At 44.0% G+C, this 24,488-nt stretch overlaps 1 protein-coding gene across 1 annotated transcript in view; it reads right to left on the bottom strand.

Annotated features, from left to right (window-relative positions):
- Window positions 1-24,024, bottom strand: part of LOC106590575 (ankyrin repeat domain-containing protein 33B) — a 28,035-nt gene extending 4,011 nt beyond the window's left edge. Inside the window, exons 1-3 of the mRNA XM_014181690.3 lie at window positions 23,012-24,024; window positions 1,934-2,063; window positions 1,621-1,761 (exon numbers count right to left, since the gene is read on the bottom strand). Coding sequence (XP_014037165.1) covers window positions 1,621-1,761; window positions 1,934-2,063; window positions 23,012-23,443 — 703 coding nt within the window. The 5' untranslated portion in view covers window positions 23,444-24,024. The remainder of the gene's footprint in view (window positions 1-1,620; window positions 1,762-1,933; window positions 2,064-23,011) is intronic.
- Window positions 24,025-24,488: the final 464 nt, after the last annotated feature.

Genomic DNA, 24,488 nt, shown 5'->3' with positions numbered 1-24,488 from the left:
AAAATAAAGGGAACACTTAAACAACACAATGTAACTCCAAGTCAATCACACTTCTGTGAAATCAAACTGTCCACTTAGGAAGCAACACTGATTGACAATACATTTCACATGCTGTTGTGCAAATGGAATAGACAACAGGTGGAAATTGTAGGCAATTAGCAAGACACCCCCAATAAAGGAGTGGTTCTGCAGGTGGGGACCACAGACCACTTCTCAGTTCCTATGCTTCCTGGCTGATGTTTTGGTCACTTTTGAATGCTGGCGGTGCTTTCACTCTACTGGTAGCATGAGACGGAGTCGACAACCCACATAAGTGGATCAGGTAGTGTAGCTCATCCAGGATGGAACATCAATGCGAGCTGTGGCAAGGTTTGCTGTGTCTGTCAGCGTAGTGTCCAGAGCATGGAGGCGCTACCAGGAGACAGGCCAGTACATCAGGAGATGTGGAGGAGGCCGTAGGAGGGCAACAACCCAGCAGCAGGACCGCTACCTCCGCCTTTGTGCAAGGAGGAGCAGGAGGAGCACTGCCAGAGCCCTGCAAAATGACCTCCAGCAGGCCACAAATGTGCATGTGTCTGCTCAAACGGTCAGAAACAGACTCCATGAGGGTAGTATGAGGGCCCGACGTCCACAGGTGGGGGTTGTGCTTACAGCCCAACACCGTGCAGGACGTTTGGCATTTGCCAGAGAACACCAAGATTGGCAAATTCACCACTGGCACCCTGTGCTCTTCACAGATGAAAGCAGGTTCACACTGAGCACGTGAAAGACGTGACAGAGTCTGGAGACGCCGTGGAGAACGTTCTGCTGCCTGCAACATCCTCCAGCATGACCGGTTTGGCGGTGGGTCAGTCATGGTGTGGGGTGGCATTTCTTTGGGGGGCTGCACAGCCCTCCATGTGCTCGCCAGAGGTAGCCTGACTGCCATTAGGTACCGAGATGAGATCCTCAGACCCCTTGTGAGACCATATGCTGGTTCGGTTGGCCCTGGGTTCCTCCTAATGCAAGACAATGCTAGACCTCATGTGGCTGGAGTGTGTCAGCAGTTCCTGCAAGAGGAAGGCATTGATGCTATGGACTGGCCTGCCCGTTCCCCAGACCTGAATCCAATTGAGCACATCTGGGACATCATGTCTCGCTCCATCCACCAACGCCACGTTGCACCACAGACTGTCCAGGAGTTGGCGGATGCTTTAGTCCAGGTCTGGGAGGAGATCCCTCAGGAGACCATCCGCCACCTCATCAGGAGCATGCCCAGGCATTGTAGGGAGGTCATACAGGCACGTGGAGGCCACACACACTACTGAGCCTCATTTTGACTTGTTTTAATGACATTACATCAAAGTTGGACCAGCCTGTAGTGTGGTTTTCCACTTTAATTTTGAGTGTGACTCCAAATCCAGACCTCCATGGGTTGATAAATTGGATTTCCATTGATTATTTTTGTGTGATTTTGTTGTCAGCACATTCAACTATGTAAAGAAAAACTGTATTTAATAAGATTATTTCATTCATTCAGATCTAGGATGTGTTATTTTAGTGTTCCCTTTATTTTTTTGAGCAGTATATGTTAAGTTAAATATGAACAAGGTGAATTTGTTTGTCCATCTGTGTACTTACCTGCTAGCATCAGGGCTCGTACACACTCCACCCTGCCCTGCATAGCAGCCTTCATCAGAGCAGTGAAGCCATGGCAGTTCCTCCTCTCTATGTCCAGACCAGGGAAGTAGTTCAACAGGAAGTTACTGATCATTATGTGACCTGGAGGGGGTGGGGGCGAGATGGGGAGAGCCTTGTGAACCTTTTTGAACTGTGTGGGTCTATGTGTGCACATGCAGGTGTGTGTGGATCTGTGTGTGTGCATGCGGGTGTGTGTGGGTCTGTGTGTGTGCATGCGGGTGTGTGTGGGTCTGTGTGTTTGTGTGTGTCGTACCTGCCTGTGCAGCTGTGATGAGGGCGGTATTCCCCTCAGTGTCCTGCCAGTTGACATCCAGGTGACAACACTGAGCCAACGCTATGACAACGTCAACGTAACCCTGGTAACACGCCACCATCAGCCCCGTCTATGTGTGTGAGAGAGAGAGAGAGAGAGCGAGAGAGAGAGAAAAGGTTTAAAAGGCTATCTCAGACAGACAGTCACAGGCGTGTTACTGTTCTGTCTTCAACAGCTCTGTTTCTCCCTCCCACCCTCTCTACCTATAGCGCTGAGGTGGCTACTGTTCCGGGAAGGCCACAGTGTGTGTGTGTGTGTGTGTGTGTGTGTGTGTGTGTGTGTGTGTGTGTGTGTGTGTGTGTGTGTGTGTGTGTGTGTGTGTGTGTGTGCGTGCGTGCGTGCGTGCGTGCGTGCGTGCGTGCGTGCGTGCGTGCGTGCGTGCGTGCCCGTGCCCGTGTCCATGCCTGCCTGCCTGCCTGCATGTCAAAGTTGGTTCCTGAATCGACAATGTAGTTGACAGTGCTAGTTCTGTTCTGATGCTTAACTGGGGAAACATGATATGAGATCCAAGCCAGTGTCAATGAGGTCAGACAACAACGGGAGGCCTGTATGTACGGTCCAAAACTAATATCATACCGTCAACATTAAATCAGTTTGGTTTGCTGTTAAAACAGAATTTCGATCCTTGTGGAAAACTCCTACTGCTTTCTGTCATGCCGTGTTTTTGGAATGCCGTGTTTTTGGAATGCCAGTGAAATGTGTGTGTATACAGCTTGGAATCTCCTGGAAAAGTCCCAGTGTTTTCCGGAAGGCCAACACTTCATCAGCCAAAACAAACCCTACTGCCAGAGAGGGAGGAAGGGGGGGAGGGGTGTAGATGAGTGGAGAGAGGCAAAGGAGAGGAGATGGAGACAGAGAAAGGATAGAAGAGGTATTGGGAATGAAGGAGAGGAATAAAGGACAGCACAATAGAGGCAGCAAACTTGGGGATTTCTTTCTATTAGGAGTAAAATGTATATATTAGAATAGCGGTGGCAGGTAGCCAAGCTGTTAGAGAGGCGAGCCAACAACCGGAGGTTTGTCAGTTTGATTCCTGGGTCTGACTGGGAAAATAATCTGTTGGGAAGTGAGCTGGCAACCAGAGGGTTGCTGGTATCAAATCTTAGATGCCATTGACTGCCGTTGTGCCCTTGAGCAAAGCACTTAACCCCCCACAACAACTGCTTCACCGGCGCCCAGAGTGGCAGTCCCCTTCTCCAATCTCTATATCTATGTAACAGTCCCCTTCTCCAACCTCTATATCTATGTAACAGTCCCCTTCTCCAACCTCTATATCTATGTAACAGTCCCCTTCTCCAACCTCTATATCTATGTAACAGTCCCCTTCTCCAACCTCTATATCTATGTAACAGTCCCCTTCTCCAACCTCTATATCTATGTAACAGTCCCCTTCTCCAACCTCTATATCTATGTAACAGTCCCCTTCTCCAATCTCTATATCTATGTAACAGTCCCCTTCTCCAACCTCTATATTTATGTAACAGTCCCCTTCTCCAACCTCTATATCTATGTAACAGTCCCCTTCTCCAACCTCTATATCTATGTAACAGTCCCCTTCTCCAATCTCTATATCTATGTAACAGTCCCCTTCTCCAACCTCTATATCTACATAACAGTCCCCTTCTCCAACCTCTATATCTATGTAACAGTCCCCTTCTCCAACCTCTATATCTATGTAACAGTCCCCTTCTCCAACCTCTATATCTATGTAACAGTCCCCTTCTCCAACCTCTATATCTATGTAACAGTCCCCTTCTCCAACCTCTATATCTATGTAACAGTCCCCTTCTCCAACCTCTATATCTACATAACAGTCCCCTTCTCCAACCTCTATATCTATGTAACAGTCCCCTTCTCCAACCTCTATATCTATGTAACAGTCCCCTTCTCCAATCTCTATATCTATGTAACAGTCCCCTTCTCCAATGTCTATATCTATGTAACAGTCCCCTTCTCCAACCTCTATATCTACATAACAGTCCCCTTCTCCAACCTCTATATCTATGTAACAGTCCCCTTCTCCAACCTCTATATTTATGTAACAGTCCCCTTCTCCAACCTCTATATCTATGTAACAGTCCCCTTCTCCAATCTCTATATCTATGTAACAGTCCCCTTCTCCAATCTCTATATCTACATAACAGTCCCCTTCTCCAACCTCTGTATCTATGTAACAGTCCCCTTCTCCAACCTCTATATCTATGTAACAGTCCCCTTCTCCAACCTCTATATCTATGTAACAGTCCCCTTCTCCAACCTCTATATCTATGTAACAGTCCCCTTCTCCAATCTCTATATCTACATAACAGTCCCCGTCTTCAACCTCTATATCTATGTAACAGTCCAATTCTCCAACCTCTTATGTATGTAACAGAGGGGTGGGTGGAGGGGGGTATGAGACAAGCCTATAGGGAGCTGAGGCTAAAAATAATGCCAGACACTCACGGCTCAACCCTGAAACAATCAGCCTGAGAGGTACTTCCAGGGAACGACTGTGTGTTTGCTTGTGAGTGTGTGTGGCTGATTTAAGTGATTTGTGTGGTGTATAATCAGGAATTCATGGAATAACTGAGCAGCGAAATTGTTCATTGGTGTCTAAATTCTACGTGAGACGATGGCTGTGTGTGTGAAATATTGCCTTTGTGTGTACTGTACCTGGCCATACACATAGCTGAAGTTTTGATGTTTCAAATGTAGGGCGCAGGCTTGTTCTTAAAACAGATTAATGTGTGTCCTTCCCAAATCCTAATCTGTTCTGTAGTGGATTGCACTAGCTTGCACTAGCTTCTGCATAACTGCTTAGCAGCTTCAACAGGATTTTAAATTTGAAAAAAGTTTCATTCATAATCATATTACACTTTATTTGAAGTGCTTTTCAAGACACCCAAAGTCACTTAACATACAGAAGGAAATCAGCTGAATAAAAAGCTATAAAAATCACATTAAAATAAATTGGGATATAAAAATAGATTAAACATGATGACAGACTAACCAGGGAAGTGAACTAGACGGAGGACGGAAAGCTAAGACAATAGAGAATCTGTGTGAAGAGGTATGTCTTTAATGTGGATGACATTGTTCTGGAACTAAGACGACAGGGAATCTGTGTGAAGAGGTATGTCTTTATTGTGGATGACATTGTTCTGTAACTAAGACAACAGAGAATTTTAGTGAAGAGGTATGTCTTTAGTGTGGATGACATTGTTCTGTAACTAAGACGACAGAGAATTTTAGTGAAGAGGTATGTCTTTAGTGTGGATGACATTGTTCTGTAACTAAGACGACAGAGAATTTTAGTGAAGAGGTATGTCTTTAGTGTGGATGACATTGTTCTGTAACTAAGACGACAGAGAATCTGTGTGAAGAGGTGTGTCTTTATTGTGGATGACATTGTTCTATAATGTGCATGAGTAACAGGTTTCCATATCCAAGGTTGTTGGATCATGTTTTACATTTTGTAAGATTTGTCTTTACTTGTTAGCAACAGTGCAAACCCTTCATCCACAGAACAAATTCAACACCTAAATTGGCTAATTTTGAAGATATTCGTTGATTAAAAGACAGCAGTCTGGTGTCCATAGTGTTTTGCCTGGAGCAACGTCCTTATCCCAACCCTGTTGTGGAAACATTACATTTATTCCCTGTTTGAAACCCTAATTGTTATACAAGTTACACATTTTCACTGTTTTTGACAGATAACATCTATTTGATGAGCAGGTGTTAAAACCACATGTCTAATCATACATTTCCTAGAACAAAAATTACAGGTGGCCAAAATGCCAGAACACGGGATAAAACAATAAAATATTTATTGAACCTTTATCTAACTAGGCAAGTCAATTAAGAATACATTTCTATTTACAAAGACGGCCTGCGGGGACGGGATTCAAAATGTAAATGTAGCACAAAACCCACATCACGACTAGAGAGACACCACAACACTACAAAAAGAGAGACCTAAGACAACAACACAACATGGCACAAACACATGACAACACAACATGGTAGCAACACAACACAACATGGTAGCAACACAACATGACAACACAACATGGCAGCAACACAACATGACATCACAACATGGCAGCAACACAACATGGTAGCATCACAACATGGTAGCAGCACAACAACACAACATGGCAGCGAACACAACATGACAACACAACATGGCAGCGAAACAACATGGCAGCAACACAACATGACATCACAACATGGCAGCAACACAACATGACAACACAACAACACAACATGGCAGCAACACAGCATGGTAGCAACACAACATGACAACACAACATGGTAGCGAAACAACATGACAACACAGCATGGTAGCAACACAACATGACAACACAGCATGGTAGCAACACAACACAGCATGGCAGCCACACATGACAACACAGCATGGTAGCAGAAACATGACAACACAACAAGGTAGCAACACAACATGACAGAAACACAACATGGTAGTTCCATGCTCGTTCCAGTCGCTAGCTGCAGCAAACTGAAAAGAGGAGTGACCCAGGGATGTGTGTGCTTTGGGGACCTTTAACAGAATGTGACTGGCAGAATGGGTGTTGTATGTGGAGGATGTGGGCTGCAGTAGATATCTCAGATAGGGGGGAGTGAGGCCTAAGAGGGTTTTATAAATAAGCATCAACCAGTGGGTCTTGTGACGGGTATACAGAGATGGCCAGTTTACAGATGTCACGCCCTGACCTGAGAGAGATGGTTTATTTCTCTATGTTGTTAGGTCAGGGTGTGGGGTGGGCATTCTATGGTTTATATTTCTATGTTTTGGCCAGGTATGGTTTCCAATCAGAGGCAGCTGCCTATCGTTGTCTCTGATTGGGAACCATACTTAGGCAGCCCTTTTCCCTCCTTGAGTTGTGGGATGTTATTTTTGTACTGCTCGTTATAGCCTGCAAGACGTGACGGTCGTTTGTCATTTGTTTATTATTTTGTTGAAGTGTTCTGATTTAAAATAAATATAAAGATGAACACTCACCACGCTGCACCTTGGTCTACTCCTTTTGACGATCGTGACAACAGAAGAGTATAGAGTGCAGTGATGTGTCCTAAAAGGAGCATTGGTGGAAAATCTGATGGCCGAATGGTAAAGAACATCTAGCCACTTGAGAGCACCCTTACCTGCCGATCTATAAATTATGTCTCCGTAATCTAGCATGGGTAGGATGGTCATCTGAATCAGGGTTAGTTGGCAGCTGGGGTGAAAGAGGGAGCGATTACGATGGAGGAAATCATGTCTAGATTTAACCTTAGCCTGCAGCTTGGATACAGTGCCTTGCAAAAGTATTCATCACCCTTGGCGTTTTTCCTATTTTGTTGCATTTAAATCTGTAATTGAAATGGATTTTTATTTGGATTTCATGTAATGGACATACACAAAATAGTCCAAATTGTTGAAGTGAAATGAAAAAAATGACTTGTTTCAAACAATTCTAAAAAACGGAAAAGTGGTGCGTGCATACAGTTGAAGTGGGAAGTTTAAATACACTTAGGTTGGAGTCATTAAAACTCGTTTTTCAACCACTCCACAAATGTATTGTTAACAAACTATAGTTTTGGCAAGTCGGTTAGGACATCTACTTTGTGCATGACACAAGTAATTTTTCCAACAATTGTTTACAGACAGATTATTTCACTTATAATTCACTGTATGACAATTCCAGTGGGTCAGAAGTATACATACACTAAATTGACTGTGCAATTTAAACAGCTTGGAAAATTCCAGAAAATGATGTCATGGCTTCAGAAGCTTCGCATAGGCTAATTGACATCATCTGAGTCAATTGGAGGTGTACCTGTGGATGTATTTCAAGGCCTATCTTCAAACTCATTGTCTCTTTGCTTGACATCATGGGGAAATCAAAAGAAATCAGCCAAGACCTCAGAATTAAAATTGTAGACCTCCACAAGTCTGGTTCATCCTTGGGAGCAATTTCCAAACGCCTGAAGGTACCACGTTCATCTGTAAAAACAATAGTACACAAGTATAAATACCATGGGACCACACAGCCGTCATACTGCTCAGGAAGGAGACGCATTCTGTCTCCTAGAGATGAACGTACTTTGGTGCAAAAAGTGCAAATCAATCCCAGAACAACAGCAAAGGACCTTGTGAAGATGCTGGAGGAAACAGGTACAAAAGTATCTATATCCACAGTAAAACAAGTCCTATATCGACATAACCTGAAAGGGCGATCATCAAGGAAGAAGCCACTGCTCCAAAACCGCCATAAAAAAGCCAGACCACGGTTTGCAACTGCACATGGGGACAAAGATCGTTCTTTTTGGAGCAATGTCCTCTGGTCTGATGAAACAAAAATAGAACTGTTTGGCCATAATGACCATCGTTATGTTTGGAGGAAAAAGGGGGATGCTTGCAAGCCGAAAAATACCATCCCAACCGTGAAGCACGGGGTGGCAGCATCATGTTGTGGGGGTGCTTTGCTGCAGGAGGGACTGGTGCACTTCACAAAATAGATGGCATCATGAGGGAGGAAAATTATGTGGATATATTGAAGCAACATATCAAGACATCAGTCAGGAAGTTACAGCTTGGTTGCAAATGAGTCTTCCAAATGGACAATGACCCCAAGCATTCTTCTAAAGTTGTGACAAAATGGCTTAAGGACAACAAAGTCAGGTACTGGAGTGGCCATCACAAAGCCCTGACCTCAATCCCATAGAAAATTTGTGGGCAGAACTGAAAAAGCGTGTGCGAGCAAGGAGGCCTACAAACCTGACTCAGTTATACCAGCTTTGTCAGGAGGAATGGGCCAAAATTCACCCAACTTATTGTGGGAAGTTTGTGTAAGGCTACCTAAAACGTTTGACCCAAGTTAAACAATTTAAAGGCAATGCTACGAAATACTAATTGAGTGTATGTAAACTTCTGACCCACTGGAAATGTAATGAACAAAATAAAAGCTGAAATAAATAATTCGCTCTACTATTATTCTGACATTTCACATTCTTTAAATAAAGTGGTGATCCTAACTAACCTTAGACAGGGAATTTGTACTAGGATTAAATGTCAGGAATTGTGAAAAACTGAGTGTAAGGTGTATGTAAACTTCTGACTTCAACTGTATGTATTCACCCCCTTTGCTATGAAGCCCCTAAATAAGATCTGGTTTAACCAATTACCTTCAGAAGTCACATAATTAGTTAAATAAAGTCTACCTGTGTGCAATCTAAGTGTGACATGATCTCAGTATATATACACCTTTTCCAAAAGGCCCCAGTGTCTGCAACACCACTAAGCAAGGGGCACCACCAAGCAAGCGGCACCATGAAGACCAAGGAGCTCGCCAAACAGGTCAGGGACAAAGTTATGGCGAAGTACAGATCAGGGTTGGGTTCTAAAAAAATATCAGAAACTTTGAACATCTCACGGAGCACCATTAAATCCATTATTAAAAAATGGAAAGAATATGCCCCCACAACAAACCTGCCAAGAGAGGTCCGCCCACCAAAACTCATGGACCAGACAAGGAGGGCATTAATCAGAGAGGCAACAAAGAGACCAAAGATATCCCTGAAGGAGCTGCAAAGCTCCACAGCAGAGATTTGAGTATCTGTCCATAGGAACACTTTAAGCCTCTGGACCTTCTTTGGACACTGTGTTAACTAACCTCCAGATGAACTTCAATGCCATACAATTCTCCTTCCGTGGCCTCCAACTGCTCTTAAATGCAAGTAAAACTAAATGCATGCTCTTCAACCGATCGCTGCCTGCACCTGCCCGCCCGTCCAGCATCACTACTCTGGACGGTTCTGACTTAGAATATGTGGACAACTACAAATACCTAGGTGTCTGGTTAGACTGTAAACTCTCATTCCAGACTCACATTAAACATGTCCAATCCAATATTAAATCTAGAATCGGCTTCCTATTTTGCAACAAAGCATCCTTCACTCATGCTGCCAAACATACCCTCGTAAAACTGACCATCCTACCGATCCTCGACTTTAGCAATGTCATTTACAAAATAGCCTCCAACACTCTACTCAGTAAATTGGATGCAGTCTATCACAGTGCCATCTGTTTTGTCACCAAAGCCCCATATACCTCCCACCACTGCAACCTGTATGCTCTCGTTGGCTGGCCCTCGCTTCATACTTGTCGCCAAAGCCACTGGCTCCAGGTCATCTACAAGTCTCTGCTAGGTAAAGCCCCGCCTTATCTCAGCTCACTGGTCACCATAGCAGCACCCAACCGTAGCACGCGCTCCAGCAGGTATATCTCACTGGTCACCCCCAAAGCCAGTTCTTCCTTTGGCCGCCTCTCCTTCCAGTTCTCTGCTGCCAATAACTGGAACGAACTGCAAAAATCTCTGAAGCTGGAGACTCTTACCTCCCTCACTAGCTTTAAGCACCAGCTGTCAGAGCAGCTCACAGATCACTGCACCTGTACATAGCTCATCTGTAAATAGCCCATCCAATCTACCTCATCCCCATACTGTATTTATTTATTTATCTTGCTCCTTTGCACCCCAGTATCTCTACTTGCACATTCATCTTCTGCACACCTTACCATTCCAGTGTTTAATTGCTATATTGTAATTACTTTGCCACCATGGCCTATTTATTGCCTAACCTCTCTTATCCTACCTCATTTGCACATGCTGTATATAGATTTTTCTACTGTATTATTGATTGTATGTTTGTTTATTCCATGTGTAACTCTGTGTTGTTGTATGTGTCGAACTGCTTTGCTTTATCTTGGCCAGGTCGCAGTTGCAAATGAGAACTTATTCTCAACTAGCCTACCTGGTTAAATAAAGGTGAAATAAAAAATAATTAAAATAAAAGCCGCACACTTCACAGAGCTGGGCTTTACGGAAGAGTGGCCAGAAAAAAATCCATTGCTTAAAGAAAAAAAATAAGCAAACACGTTTGGTGTTCACCAAAAGGCATATGGGAGACACCCCAAACATATGGAAGAAGGTAATCTGGTCAGATTAGACTAAAATGTAGCTTTTTGGCCATCAAGGAAAATGCTATGTCTGGCACAAACCCAACACCTCTCATCACCCCAAGAACCCCATCCCCACAGTGAAGCATGGTGGTGGCAGCAACGTGCTGTGGGGATGTTTTTCATCGGCAGGGACTGGGAAACTGATCAGAATTGAAGGAATGATGGATGGTGCTAAATACAGGGAAATTCTTGAGGGAATCCTGTTTCAGTCTTCCAGACATTTGAGACTGGGACGGAGATTCACCTTCCAGCAGGGCAATGACCCTAATTATACAGCTAAAGCAACACTTGAGTGGTTTAAGGTGAAACATTTAAATGTCTTGGAATAGCCTAGTCAAAGCCAAGACCTCAATCCAATTGAGAATCTATGGTATGTCTTAAAGATTGCTGTACACCAGCGGAACCCATCCAACTTGAAGGAGCTGGAGCAGTTTTGCCTTGGAGAATGGGCAAAAATCCCAGTGGCTAGATTTTTATTTCACTAGGCAAGTCAGTTAAGAACAAATTCTTATTTTCAATGACAGCCTAGGAACAGTGGGTTAACTGCCTTGTTCAGGGGCAGAATGGCAACTTGTCAGCTGAGGGATTCGATCTTGCAACCTTTCGGTTACTAGTCCAACGCTCGAATCACTATGCTACACTGCGCCCCGTGTGCCAAGCTTATAGAGACATACCCCATGAGATGTGTGTGTGTGTGTGTGTGTGTGTGTGTGTGTGTGTGTGGGGGGGGGGTGAATAGTTATGCACGCTCAAGTTTTCCGTTTTTTTGTGTTATTACTTGTTTGCTTCACAATAAAAAATATGTTGCATCTTCAAAGTGGTAGGCATGTTGTGTAAATCAAATGATACAAGCCCCACAAAAAAAAATATTTTAATTCCAGGTTGTAAGGCAACAAAATAGGAAAAATGCCAAGGGGGTGAATACTTTCGCAAGCCACTGTATGTGCTGAGAGAAGGACAGTGTAGTCTAGCCATACTCCTAAGTACTTATATAAGGTGATTTCATAAAGCTCTAAACCAGGGATCATCAACTAAATTCAGCCACGGGCAATTTTTTTCTTGAGTGGATGGGGCCAGAACATAATTACAAATAATTTGTAGACGTCAAATTGATCGCAAAAAGCCCAAACAGATAGAATGTTTTACTAATACATAATCATTTCAAAACTGTTTTTAAAGTATTTTATGTCCAACAATGAAAATTACCCAAAATAAATTTAAAAAATGCTCAGAAACATTATCACTGCATACACTTTATTTGCCCCGCCAATGTTGTTCTCTCATACCATTTTCAAAATGTTAGGTTTATTATCACACTGGTAACAGATCATTTGCTGTATTACTTGTGAGGCACAGCTGAGTGAGCATAATAGTTTGCTTTTTAAAATTTGAGTAGACTACTGGCCTGCATCTGATGGTCAGTTTGAGGGGAGGGAGGGAGCAGCTGAGGCTGCCTCCTACGCGACTCACTGTCCCTTCTCTCTCCCTCCCTCCGCTGAGAAAAGGGGACATACACAGTCTTCCAGCTGATGGCGAAACTCAAGTCGCACTGCATTATTTCTGCCTCATGCCCTAATTCATGTTGTTACTCATCTGACCAGAGAAAGTGAAATATTCCTCGATATTAAAAAAGACACAACTCTCAAATAATAACAACGCAAGCTTATCGAAACGCGATTTTATGTCTTATAAAACTGTTTAACAATGTGCTGAATAACAACTTAAAGATTAACGTAATCATAAAAACAGCAGCTCTTTGCTATATTCATTGAGTCTCTCTCTAGTCATAGTTTCAAAAAATGTTGTGTGTTCAAGGTTTCTTTTTACAGTCTATGGCGCGAGGAAACTAGACACTGTGATCTCAGCTATCTGATTGGCCAGTGGTAGGCCTATAGGTGCACTTGATTTGTTTCTCTGGGCCTGCTGGGTAGGCGGAGTTCTACCTTCAGACACATGAAATGGTTCAAAATGGGAACACTTTGCCTTCCCGATGCTAGCGCTGCTGAATCAAGTGCAGCTACCTGCAAACAAATAAAAAATAGGGCTTATCGTTTGGTTTTTTTACAGAAATGTTTGGTGATCAACTTGGAATGGCTACCTATCAAAAGCTTTGGCCAAGTCAATAAAATAGCAGCACATCATTGCTTAGAGTCAAGAGCAATGGTGACATAATTTAAGACATTTAAGGTTGCAGTGACACATCCATAAATCAGACTGCATACCAGAGATATTATTATAGAAATCAAGAAAACCAGTCAGTTGATTATTGACAAGTTTGTCCAACAGTTTTGATAAACAGGGCAAGACAGAAATAGGCCTATAACAGTTAGGATCAGCTTGATCTCCCCCTTTAAATGAAGGACACATGGTGGCTGCCTTCCAAGTACTGGGAACCTCCCCAGAGAGGTGAGACAGGTTAAAAAGGTCAGAGATAGGCTTGGTGATGATCGGGGCAGCAACCTTAAAGAAGAAAAGATCTACACCATCTGACCCAGATGTTTTTTTCGGGGGTTCAGTTTAAGGAGCTCTTAGCTGCAGGGAGAAACTGTTGCGGGGTAGGGGGAAAGAGGAGGAGCATCAGGGCTAGTCCCATTAGATATATACTGTAGGTGGAGGTCGTTAAGGTCAATGGGGTCACTGAGTGAAACTACTCTGCTCTCAGCCCCACAGGTACACACACACAAAAACCCAGGACGCTGATACACACACACACACACAGAGCGAGAGAGAGAGAGAGAGAGAGAGAGAGAGAGAGAGACCCAGTGCCAGTGAGTAATCTGGGAATATAGAGAGACAGAAATAGAAAAGCTTAGCCCTATCAGCCTCACACAGAGAGAGAGAGAGAGAGAGAGAGAGAGAGAGAGAGAGAGAGAGAGAGAGAGAGAGAGAGAGAGAGAGAGAGAGAGAGAGAGAGAGAGAGAGAGAGAGAGAGAGAGAGAGGTAACATGGGGAAGGGACAGAGAAAGGGTGGCCTCATTCTAGTGATCTGCTGTGTGTCCATCCATCTGTGTGTGACAGAGAGAGTGAGAGAGAGAGAAAGCGTGGGAGAGACTAAACCGAGACAGAAGGAGAGAGGGACTGCCACTGCTGACACACACAAACACATACACACGCACACACACTACTCTGTCAAGAAACAGCATCGTGCTGAAACATCCACAGGTCACTGAGAGAGTGGTGTGTTTGTGTTGAAGACATACAATATGTTCAACTTTGAAGCCTTTCCTCAACAAAAGAAAGATCAACCGCAAGAAAGAAGAAATGTAATATGTTGAATAAAACATCCCGTTGTCCCTCCAGTCAGTGTGTCTTCATCTCTAGGGGTTTAGAGCAGTGGCGGTCAGTGCCATTTATGATGAGAGATAATTTCTTCATGAGCATGGCCTTACTTCTATTACAGCACGTTGGATGACTGTCATTCATATTCCATTCACCGAGTTCAATGTAACATCGATAGGTTTAGGCTGCTATCATGAACCCATCATGAGGTTGCTACAACCTAGCCTATGAAAGTTTACAACGTAGGTGCACACAGGTCAAGAGAATTGTGAGTAATCAAGGTAACAAACAGTGACACATTCAATACCACCTTGTACACTCTTGCCTGCATCTAGCTGATCTAGGGTGCGATCATTAGTCCAACAGTTGCAAACAAGTCTAGTGGACAAATTCAGGTATGTTTATCCCCGTTTCGTACCATTTGCTTCCGTTTAAGAAACGTTTTTCAATGGAATCGGTGGAATGAATACACCACCTGATCACACGAAAATAGTTCACTTTCATAGCAGACACATGAAAATAGCATGGTCACTTTGCTCATGTATATAAAATTAAACTATCAACGCGCTCTACTTCTCTCACCTTTTCCCTTCGCTTGTGGATTTCAGTGCACAACACATCAGCTGTCTGTGACCAGGTGAAATAACTTTTCCAAGCCAAACTTTCATATCATAACCACTAACTGCTACACACAGCCTACATCATTGTCAAGTCATAGTCTACTAGAACTACTAGAACTAACGCGTTAGTAAAACCACTACAATCGTGCAGTACAGCGTACAGTCAGAAAGACGTTTGGTAGTTACACTGGCGGGCCCCGGTGGCAATAAATTCATAAAACCAAACGCTTACCTTGACTTGGAAGAGTTCCAGCGTTGGATAGCCATAGCCAGCTAGCTAACATAGCATCCCTCTCTGTTTGAGCCGGTGTTTGAGTAGGCTAAACTAGCTAGATGCATTTGCTAGCTAAGTGAAAGTTAAAGTTAAGTTCACTTTCTCTATTTCTCTCTTGCTTCTCCTTAATTTTGGTAGAAATTTGTTAAAAACTGTTCAACTACTGTCTTTCTCTCACTTTGAGTCAGCTACTCACCACGTTATACACTGCAGTGCTAGCTAGCTGTAGCTTATGCTTTCAGTACTACATTCATTCTCTGATCCTTTGATTGGATGGACAACATGTCAGTTCATGCTGCAAAAGCTCTGATAGGTTGGAGGACATCCTCCGGAAGATGTCATAATTACTGTGTAAGTCTATGGAAGAAGGTGAGAACCATGAGCCTCCTAGGTTTTGTATTGAAGTCAATGTACCCAGAGGAGGACGGAAGCTAGCTGTCGTCCAGCTACACCATGGTGCTACCCTACAGGGTGCTGTTGAGGCTACTGTAGACCTTCTTTGCATAACAGTGTGTTTTAATCAATTATTTGGTGACGTGAATGTATTTTGTACAGTTTTATCTAAAAATGATAACTTTTTTTAATGTTTCACTATTTTAGTTTTTATGAAATTCACTGAGGACGATAGACCTCCCTTTCCTCATCTGAGGAGCCTCCACTGGTTTAGAGGTTCTCTCTATCATCAGGGTTGTGTCCAGTGCAGAGGATGACCTTTAACCCCCTAGACAGGTTGTTGACTGTGTACTGTTACTGTATGCTACCATATTACTCTACCATGTAGCCTGTCCATCGTTCCTTGTCTTCAACTGACCAGGTTCCATTGTTACATTTTACAACTTCTAAACTACAGCAATAGTAAACAGAATTCTATATGTGTTACTTGTTTCTTTAATAAAATATTGAACAGATTTTGTTTTGTTTCTGTCTGTGTATCAGATATAGATTTTGCCTCGGTTACACCAGAGGACATGAGATGGGACGTACGTCACACAGAGAGACTCAAACCCAAAACAGAGCTTTGTTGACAGTGTGACAGATAGCTAAGGTCATCATCCCTGATCCAAGAGATCATTTCACAGATGAAAACATTGTCCCTTGTTTCTATGACTAAGCAAACTGAAAACACATCTCAAAGCCTAACCACTAATCCCTCTGTGGTCCCATACACACTCAAATAGTACAACTGATGTACAACAAATTTGGCACAGCCATTGTGAGAACTGTTTTTCTGTACAAAAATAATAACACAAGCATTATTGTGTAAACATATTTGTGCAAACATTCTCTCCATTGGATCACTACCATTATGTGCAAATGCGTTGTACATCAGTTTTACAACCTGAGTGTCTACGGGGCCTCTGTGTGACAGGAACGTGAAGAATAGTAGGTGTGTCTTTCAGAACAGCAGACAGGAGTATCTCCCAGTGTAATGAACAGCAGACAGGAGACAGGAGACAGGAGTATCTCCCAGTGTAATGAACAGCAGACAGGAGACAGGAGTATCTCTCAGTGTAATGAACAGCAGACAGGAGACAGGGGTATCTCTCAGTGTAATGAACAGCAGACAGGAGACAGGAGTATCTCTCAGTGTAATGAACAGCAGACAGGAGACAGGAGTATCTCTCAGTGTAATGAACAGCAGACAGGAGACAGGAGTATCTCTCAGTGTAATGAACAGCAGACAAGAGACAGGAGTATCTCTCAGTGTAATGAACAGCAGACAGGAGTATCTCTCAGTGTAATGAACAGCAGGCAGGAGACAGGGGTATCTCTCAGTGTAATGAACAGCAGGCAGGAGACAGGAGTATCTCTCAGTGTAATGAACAGCAGACAGGAGACAGGAGTATCTCTCAGTGTAATGAACAGCAGACAGGAGACAGGAGTATCTCTCAGTGTAATGAACAGCAGACAGGAGACATGAGTATCTCTCAGTGTAATGAACAGCAGACAGGAGACAGGAGTATCTCTCAGTGTAATGAACAGCAGACAGGAGTATCTCTCAGTGTAATGAACAGCAGACAGGAGACAGGAGTATCTCTCAGTGTAATGAACAGCAGACAGGAGCACGGAGTATCTCTCAGTGTAATGAACAGCAGACAGGAGACAGGAGTATCTCTCAGTGTAATGAACAGCAGACAGGAGACAGGAGTATCTCTCAGTGTAATGAACAGCAGACAAGAGACAGGAGTATCTCTCAGTGTAATGAACAGCAGACAGGAGTATCTCTCAGTGTAATGAACAGCAGGCAGGAGACAGGAGTATCTCTCAGTGTAATGAACAGCAGACAGGAGACAGGAGTATCTCTCAGTGTAATGAACAGCAGACAGGAGACAGGAGTATCTCTCATTGTAATGAACAGCAGACAGGAGACAGGAGTATCTCTCAGTGTAATGAACTGCAGACAGGAGACAGGAGTATCTCTCAGTGTAATGAACAGCAGACAGGAGTATCTCTCAGTGTAATGAACAGCAGACAGGAGACAGGAGTATCTCTCAGTGTAATGAACAGCAGACAGGAGACAGGAGTATATCTCAGTGTAATGAACAGCAGACAGGAGACAGGAGTATCTCTCAGTGTAATGAACAGCAGACAGGAGACAGGAGTATCTCTCAGTGTAATGAACAGCAGACAGGAGACAGGAGTATCTCTCAGTGTAATGAACAGCAGACAGGAGTATCTCTCAGTGTAATGAACAGCAGACAGGAGACAGAAGTATCTCTCAGTGTAATGAACAGCAGACAGGAGACAGGAGTATCTCTCAGTGTAATGAACAGCAGACAGGAGACAGGAGTATCTCTCAGTGTAATGAACAGCAGACAGGAGACAGGAGTATCTCTCAGTGTAATGAACAGCAGACAGGAGACAGGAGTATCTCTCAGTGTAATGAACAGCAGACAGGAGACAGGAGTATCTCTCAGTGTAATGAACAGCAGACAGGAGAGAGGAGTATCTCTCAGTGTAATGAACAGCAGACAGGAGTATCTCTCAGTGTAATGAACAGCAGACAGGAGACAGGAGTATCTCTCAGTGTAATGAACAGCAGACAGGAGACAGGAGTATCTCTCAGTGTAATGAACAGCAGACAGGAGACAGGAGTATCTCTCAGTGTAATGAACAGCAGACAAGAGACAGGAGTATTTCTCAGTGTAATGAACAGCAGACAGGAGTATCTCTCAGTGTAATGAACAGCAGGCAGGAGACATGAGTATCTCTCAGTGTAATGAACAGCAGGCAGGAGACAGGAGTATCTCTCAGTGTAATGAACAGCAGACAGGAGTATCTCTCAGTGTAATGAACAGCAGACAGGAGACAGGAGTATCTCTCAGTGTAATGAACAGCAGACAGGAGACAGGAGTATCTCTCAGTGTAATGAACAGCAGACAGGAGACAGGAGTATCTCTCAGTGTAATGAACAGCAGACAGGAGTATCTCTCAGTGTAATGAACAGCAGGCAGGAGACAGGAGTATCTCTCAGTGTAATGAACAGCAGGCAGGAGACAGGAGTATCTCTCAGTGTAATGAACAGCAGACAGGAGTATCTCTCAGTGTAATGAACAGCAGACAGGAGACAGGAGTATCTCTCAGTGTAATGAACAGCAGACAGGAGACATGAGTATCTCTCAGTGTAATGAACAGCAGACAGGAGACAGGAGTATCTCTCAGTGTAATGAACAGCAGACAGGAGTATCTCTCAGTGTAATGAACAGCAGACAGGAGACAGGAGTATCTCTCAGTGTAATGAACAGCAGACAGGAGACCGGAGTATCTCTCAGTGTAATGAACAGCAGACAGGAGACAGGAGTATCTCTCAGTGTAATGGACAGCAGACAGGAGACAGGAGTATCTCTCAGTGTAATGAACAGCAGACAGGAGACAGGAGTATCTCTCAGTGTAATGAACAGCAGACAGGAAACAAGAGTATCTCTCAGTGTAATGAACAGCAGACAGGAGACAGGAGTATCTCTCAGTGTAATGAACAGCAGACAGGAGTATCTCTCAGTGTAATGAACAGCAGACAGGAGACAGGAGTATCTCTCAGTGTAATGAACAGCAGACAGGAGTATCTCTCAGTGTAATGAACAGCAGGCAGGAGACATGAGTATCTCTCAGTGTAATGAACAGCAGGCAGGAGACAGGAGTATCTCTCAGTGTAATGAACAGCAGACAGGAGTATCTCTCAGTGTAATGAACAGCAGACAGGAGACAGGAGTATCTCTCAGTGTAATGAACAGCAGACAGGAGACAGGAGTATCTCTCAGTGTAATGAACAGCAGACAGGAGACAGGAGTATCTCTCAGTGTAATGAACAGCAGACAGGAGTATCTCTCAGTGTAATGAACAGCAGGCAGGAGACAGGAGTATCTCTCAGTGTAATGAACAGCAGGCAGGAGACAGGAGTATCTCTCAGTGTAATGAACAGCAGACAGGAGTATCTCTCAGTGTAATGAACAGCAGACAGGAGACAGGAGTATCTCTCAGTGTAATGAACAGCAGACAGGAGACATGAGTATCTCTCAGTGTAATGAACAGCAGACAGGAGACAGGAGTATCTCTCAGTGTAATGAACAGCAGACAGGAGTATCTCTCAGTGTAATGAACAGCAGACAGGAGACAGGAGTATCTCTCAGTGTAATGAACAGCAGACAGGAGACAGGAGTATCTCTCAGTGTAATGAACAGCAGACAGGAGACAGGAGTATCTCTCAGTGTAATGGACAGCAGACAGGAGACAGGAGTATCTCTCAGTGTAATGAACAGCAGACAGGAGACAGGAGTATCTCTCAGTGTAATGAACAGCAGACAGGAAACAAGAGTATCTCTCAGTGTAATGAACAGCAGACAGGAGACAGGAGTATCTCTCAGTGTAATGAACAGCAGACAGGAGTATCTCTCAGTGTAATGAACAGCAGACAGGAGACAGGAGTATCTCTCAGTGTAATGAACAGCAGACAGGAGACAGGAGTATCTCTCAGTGTAATGAACAGCAGACAGGAGACAGGAGTATCTCTCAGTGTAATGAACAGCAGACAGGAGACAGGAGTATCTCTCAGTGTAATGAACAGCAGACAGGAGACAGGAGTATCTCTCAGTGTAATGAACAGCAGACAGGAGACAGGAGTATCTCTCAGTGTAATGAACAGCAGACAGGAGACAGGAGTATCTCTCAGTGTAATGAACAGCAGCCAGGAGTATCTCTCAGTGTAATGAACAGCAGACAGGAGACAGGAGTATCTCTCAGTGTAATGAACAGCAGACAGGAGACAGGAGTATCTCTCAGTGTAATGAACAGCAGACAGGAGACAGGAGTATCTCTCAGTGTAATGAACAGCAGACAGGAGACAGGAGTATCTCTCAGTGTAATGAACAGCAGATAGGAGACAGGAGTATCTCTCAGTGTAATGAACAGCAGACAGGAGACAGGAGTATCTCTCAATGTAATGAACAGCAGACAGGAGACAGGAGTATCTCTCAGTGTAATGAACAGCAGCCAGGAGTATCTCTCAGTGTAATGAACAGCAGGCAGGAGTATCTCTCAGTGTAATGAACAGCAGACAGGAGACAGGAGTATCTCTCAGTGTAATGAACAGCAGACAGGAGACAGGAGTATCTCTCAGTGTAATGAACAGCAGATAGGAGACAGGAGTATCTCTCAGTGTAATGAACAGCAGACAGGAGTATCTCTCAGTGTAATGAACAGCAGACAGGAGACAGGAGTATCTCTCAGTGTAATGAACAGCAGACAGGAGACAGGAGTATCTCTCAGTGTAATGAACAGCAGACAGGAGTATCTCTCAGTGTAATGAACAGCAGACAGGAGACAGGAGTATCTCTCAGTGTAATGAACAGCAGACAGGAGACAGGAGTATCTCTCAGTGTAATGAGTTTATCATACACTCCAATGTTTCAAGTAATTATCTTTTTGTTTTGTCATGATTTGGTCTCTCTCTCTCCCTCTCGCTCCCTCTCTCTCTCTTTGTCTTCCGACTGAAGATACACACACACACTCCTCTCCTAAAATACAGTCCTGAGTGCTGTAATTCCCATGAGAATTCTTTTGACATGCAGCGTTGATGATGAATGCAGGCACAAAGCCACCAACACACGCACACACACACACACACACACACACACACACACACACACACACACACACACACACACACACACACACACACACACACACACACACACACACACACACACACACACACACACACACACACACACACACACACACACACACACACAAGGAGCATTGATGGGGAATGCTATACAGCATGGGGTGAGATGGGTAGCAGGCACAGGGCCAGGCAGAGACACATCCAGTCGGCATCATGGCATTCCGGTGATGTAGTTCCCGCTCGTCCTCCCTCAGGCACTCTGACCTCATCATTGATTACACACAGAGAGGAAGGACTGCATGACCACTTCACTGTACAATCTGAGAAAGGACCCTAATACAGCTCACTGACAGAACAAGTGTGTGTGTCTGTGTATGTTTATGTTTATGCAACTGTCCTTTTTATGAAAAAAAGCAAAACAACATAAAGAGGTGAAGACTTAAGGGGAAGTTTGTCTTCAGTGGCTTTGAGTGTCTGTGTGTCAAAGGCAGGAGGCCCCAATGGTGGTTTCCAGCCAGTTCCTCTTCGGCCTCTGTGTTGTGTAGGCTGTGGTTGAAAAACATCTGGTGAGTCATAGTGACAGTTAAAACACAAGGTGGATCCGAACGTTGATAAACAGATGGGAAGCTAGTTGTCTCTTTGATTTAGATTGTCTAATAAAATCTACAGTATTACTATGTTTTCTATAAAGCAGCTATTGAGTTGTAATGTGTCGCTGGACAGTCTGTAGACCTAAAGTAGAAAACTCTTGTCATAAGTCTCTGTAAAATACTGTCTTAACAGGCCCTTCATTTGATGGTAGATTTATATTAGAAAGTCAGAAAGCAAACCTATATTACACTGACTCTCTCACAATTACCCTAAATCCACACACACACACATACACAAATATATACATACATACATACATACATACATACATACATACATACATACATACATACATACATACATACATACATACATACATACATACATACATACATACATACATACAACCGACTGGCTGTTCTGCTGACTGTGAGAGACTCAGTGTTTTCCTGTTGCTGTAATTATGACTAGCAGAGCTCCAGGCTCCTCTCTCTAAACCCATAATCTATGAGTAGACACACACGCACACACGCACGCGCGCGCACACACACGCACGCGAGAGGAATAACTTGAATGAAACTTGGTAATATACAGTATACCCATGCAATGTTTCAACCACTAACAGGAAACCAGCTTAATAACAAAAACCAGCCTGTACCACAGGCACCAAGGGAAACACAGCTCTTCCTCTTAGATGTGGAACAAACTACATTAGCAACTCAGTTCAGCTGGGATGGAAGGACAGGTTTAACTTTGGGATACCAAGTTCCTCATGAATCTGAAAGTTTGACTATCTGCTACAGTGGTCGAAGATATATGGATAATCTGAATACTGTTGTAGTGGTTGACATGTTCTTGTTAAACCCCTGTGACATATATGTGTGAAATGCCCAAGTCTTCATCCAACAGACATGCAACAGTTGATCACTTTGGATACGCATTTTGACCATGCGTAATTACGCACAGATGAGTTCGCACCTCACGCGCCATTGTGTCCAAACGACCTAATTATATTTTCCTAATCTCCAAACACACAAGAGGAGCAGCCACTGGATATACATGCATTAGAACAGAACACTTTCCGAGGTCACTATTTGACACTGAACATATAGGCACATTGAACTCGACTTACCCTGTTGTTTTTATCCGTCTCCCTCACCTCCGCCTCCTTCACACCTTGTCGGATCATGATCCGGACTATCGTGGCATTGTTGGTGCAGCACGCCTGGAAGAACGACAACGGCTCGGGACTCTGCGGAGAGGGGGTCCGCTCGTTGTCCGCGAACGCATCGTCCGGTGGGTAGAATGAGTCGTCCGAGGCGATACTCTTGGTGTCCGGTAATAACGATAAATCGTCGTATTCCTCGTAGTCATCGTCCTCGTCTCCCTCAGACTCACAGGACCCGAGGTATGAGTCGTCGTTTGATAAGGACGGCGGTTCGGCGGTTATGGTGGGGTGGACCTGGACGAAAGCGCTGGTGCCTTTGGTGCTCTGCTGCTGCTGGTTGACAAGGGTCGTAGTAGAGGAGCCACCTCCGTCTCTCTCGTCTGTGATCAGAACCATCTAACCCCCTGGGTGGTTGTCCTCCTTGGGGGGAAGAACGGTGGCTGTGGGCTGGCGCACTTGGATGTTTTTGCCAACATCAACGCGGATTATGAGTTTAACTTTGTAAAGAGCCTGGAAATGGAATGACAGTGAAGGTTTCGCAAACAGTTTTGACGTAATCCAACAGGCCAACTGCCGCTCCGACTCCCTTGGGGAATATTTCCCGGTTAATATGTAAACTCCATCATCCCGCATTCCGTGAGAAATAAACATCAAACCATATTTCTGCTCTCTCTCTGGAATACCAACCTAGGCAACACGGGTTTGTAGTCCGCATTCGAAATTAGAAGACTATTGTTTTCATTTTTTTTTCATTTTAATTCAACAGTCAAAAGTCCTTATTGCCTAAGCAAATCAAACCGAGAGAGTTCTGCCGATTTGTAATGTCATCATCGAGAAATTCCGGTCCTCATTTCGGGCAGAAAACAGACAGGCAGTACAGAAATTAAAAGTACCACACACACCAAGCCAATGTAGAATAGAGAAACAGGCACACGCTAAACTTTCCCATAATCGGATTAGTTTCTAGTGTACTACCCCCCCCCCCTTCTCTCTCTCTCTCTCTCTCTCTCTCTCTCTCTCTCTCTCTCTCTCTCTCTCTCTCTCTCTCTCTCTCTCTCTCTCTTTTCCTTCCTTCGCTCTCCCCTCTCATTTCGTTTGAGCAGATTAAAATCGGGCAAACCCATCGGGAGAATCAGAGCCAGGGGCGTTTCTAGGATGTGAGGACATTCGGGGGTTAGCCCAATGCCAGTAGGGGGGTCCTGAGGCATCCCCCTAAAAAAAATGTACAAATAATTTCAACAACTAAATGCATGAATTTGGTGCATTTTGAGATTAGCATTGAGAGATTAGAACATTGAGAGATTATATATTTTTCTAGTGATTTGCACCTTCCCACCTGCCACAGCAGACACCGTCAATAGTCAATTACAGTTGCTACTGTGGGTCTCTCTACTCTGAAACACTCGCTACTCTCTACTCAGAAACACTCGCTACTCTACTC

This window comes from Salmo salar, chromosome 29 (genome assembly GCF_965601325.2).
Source record: "Salmo salar chromosome 29, fSalSal1, whole genome shotgun sequence".
In the NCBI taxonomy this organism is placed as follows: Eukaryota; Metazoa; Chordata; class Actinopteri; order Salmoniformes; family Salmonidae; genus Salmo; species Salmo salar.
The sequence above is the reverse complement of the archived record's forward strand: the minus strand, read 5'-3'. Positions and strand labels throughout refer to the sequence as shown.